This window comes from Odontomachus brunneus, unplaced genomic scaffold, assembly GCF_010583005.1.
Source record: "Odontomachus brunneus isolate Ranch 3 - 2012 unplaced genomic scaffold, Obru_v1 Obru_scaffold_806, whole genome shotgun sequence".
Lineage (NCBI taxonomy): Eukaryota > Metazoa > Arthropoda > Insecta > Hymenoptera > Formicidae > Odontomachus > Odontomachus brunneus.
The window spans coordinates 1-1,538 of NW_022640256.1; the positions used below are offsets into that span (position 1 = coordinate 1).

At 30.4% G+C, this 1,538-nt stretch overlaps 1 protein-coding gene across 1 annotated transcript; it reads left to right on the top strand.

The window, feature by feature from the left end:
* The first annotated feature begins 453 nt into the window (after positions 1-453).
* On the top strand, positions 454-1,473 carry LOC116853770 (trafficking protein particle complex subunit 3). The gene is made up of 2 exons (XM_032834963.1): positions 454-555; positions 811-1,473. The coding sequence occupies exons 1-2, from the start codon at positions 517-519 to the stop codon at positions 1,306-1,308; spliced, it is 537 nt and encodes a 178-aa protein (XP_032690854.1). The 5' UTR covers positions 454-516; the 3' UTR covers positions 1,309-1,473.
* Positions 1,474-1,538: the final 65 nt, after the last annotated feature.

A 1,538-nucleotide genomic window follows, 5' to 3' on the forward strand; every position in this document is an offset into this window, starting at 1 on the left:
ATAAAATTCTAGAGAAAACATGTTATTTATCTTAAGTATGTAATCTAGAAGTCGGATAGGCTAGTACTTAGACTTGTACACTTTTATTGTACACCCTTTATTTCAATTAAAAAAAAAAACGAACACGTAGTACGACTGAATAATAAGTCAGACGGATTTTTATTTTCGAATAATACGCCTTAAAAACTGATTAGACAAATTTTTATTTTCAAATAGATCTTAATGGCAGGTCAAAGAACTATTTTTACTTTAATTAACATAATTCACAAGAAGATTAAATAATCTTTTATTTTATAGTACGACTCAAGGACGAAGCAGGGGAATTTATAATTTCAAGAAATATAATAAGAGGCAGATAATCTTCTTTTATTTTCTACTATAAATTATTTAATAAAATTGCATAATTTTTAATTTTTGTTTACGCTTTCGTATTTTGGAAATGAGTTCAATGGTTTAAACGAATAATTATTAGGTACTACTTGGCGCACAGTGCCGCTCATCTTCTCAATTGTCAATATGTCACGAACAGGAACGAAACTTGATGCAAAAAAAGTGGCAAGTGTCGTATTATTTCTTTTGAATTTCTTATAAAATATTGTTTTATCATTAGTAAAGATTATACTTAATCATTTTGCATTAATTTTAAATATAAAACGAGTGTTGTACAGTTTGTTGTACAGTTTAGAGGTTATGGTCATGTAATTGTTTAATCTAAAGTGCAAAACTAAAAATTTATAAGCAAATTGGTCATTAGTAACTTAGTGTATATCAGTATTTGTGTGTTAGATAGAGTTTTCTTATGTGTTACAGAACTCTGAATTGTTTACTTTAACTTATGGTGCACTTGTGGCCCAATTGCTTAAAGACTATGAGAATGTAGAAGATGTTAACAAGCAGTTGGAAAGAATGGGATACAACATGGGAATTCGACTGATAGAAGACTTTCTAGCACGAACAGGTTCCGGTCGATGTTATGATTTCAGAGATACTGCCGAGAAGATACAGAGTGGCTTTAAGATATTTCTCGGCATCACACCAACAATCATGAATTGGAGTCCAGCTGGCGACGAATTTTCTTTATGCTTCGAGACAAATCCTCTAACTGAATTTGTAGAATTACCAGACCATTGTTTAAACTTGAAATATTGTAATATATTGACCGGTGTACTCAGAGGTGCTTGCGAAATGGTGCAAATGGAAATTGCCTGTTGGTTTGTGCAAGATCAGCTTAAGAACGACAACGTTACTGAATTGCGCGTAAAATTTGTCAAAAGGCTAGAAGATGCGATACCAGCAGGCGAAGATTAGGTGTATATATTTAATGTATACTAATATCTATAATCTTTCGTATACCCTCCTATTTAAATAATATTTCATATCTTACGTTAAGATATATAATAATTAGCTGTATATCTTCACTACTTGCATTCCGCAAATTTTTTGTTTTAAAATGTATTAAGAATGTCATTTTTACATCATCTTTAACGTTGTAACAACGTTGTAACGTAATTGAGATATGCAATATATATATATATATA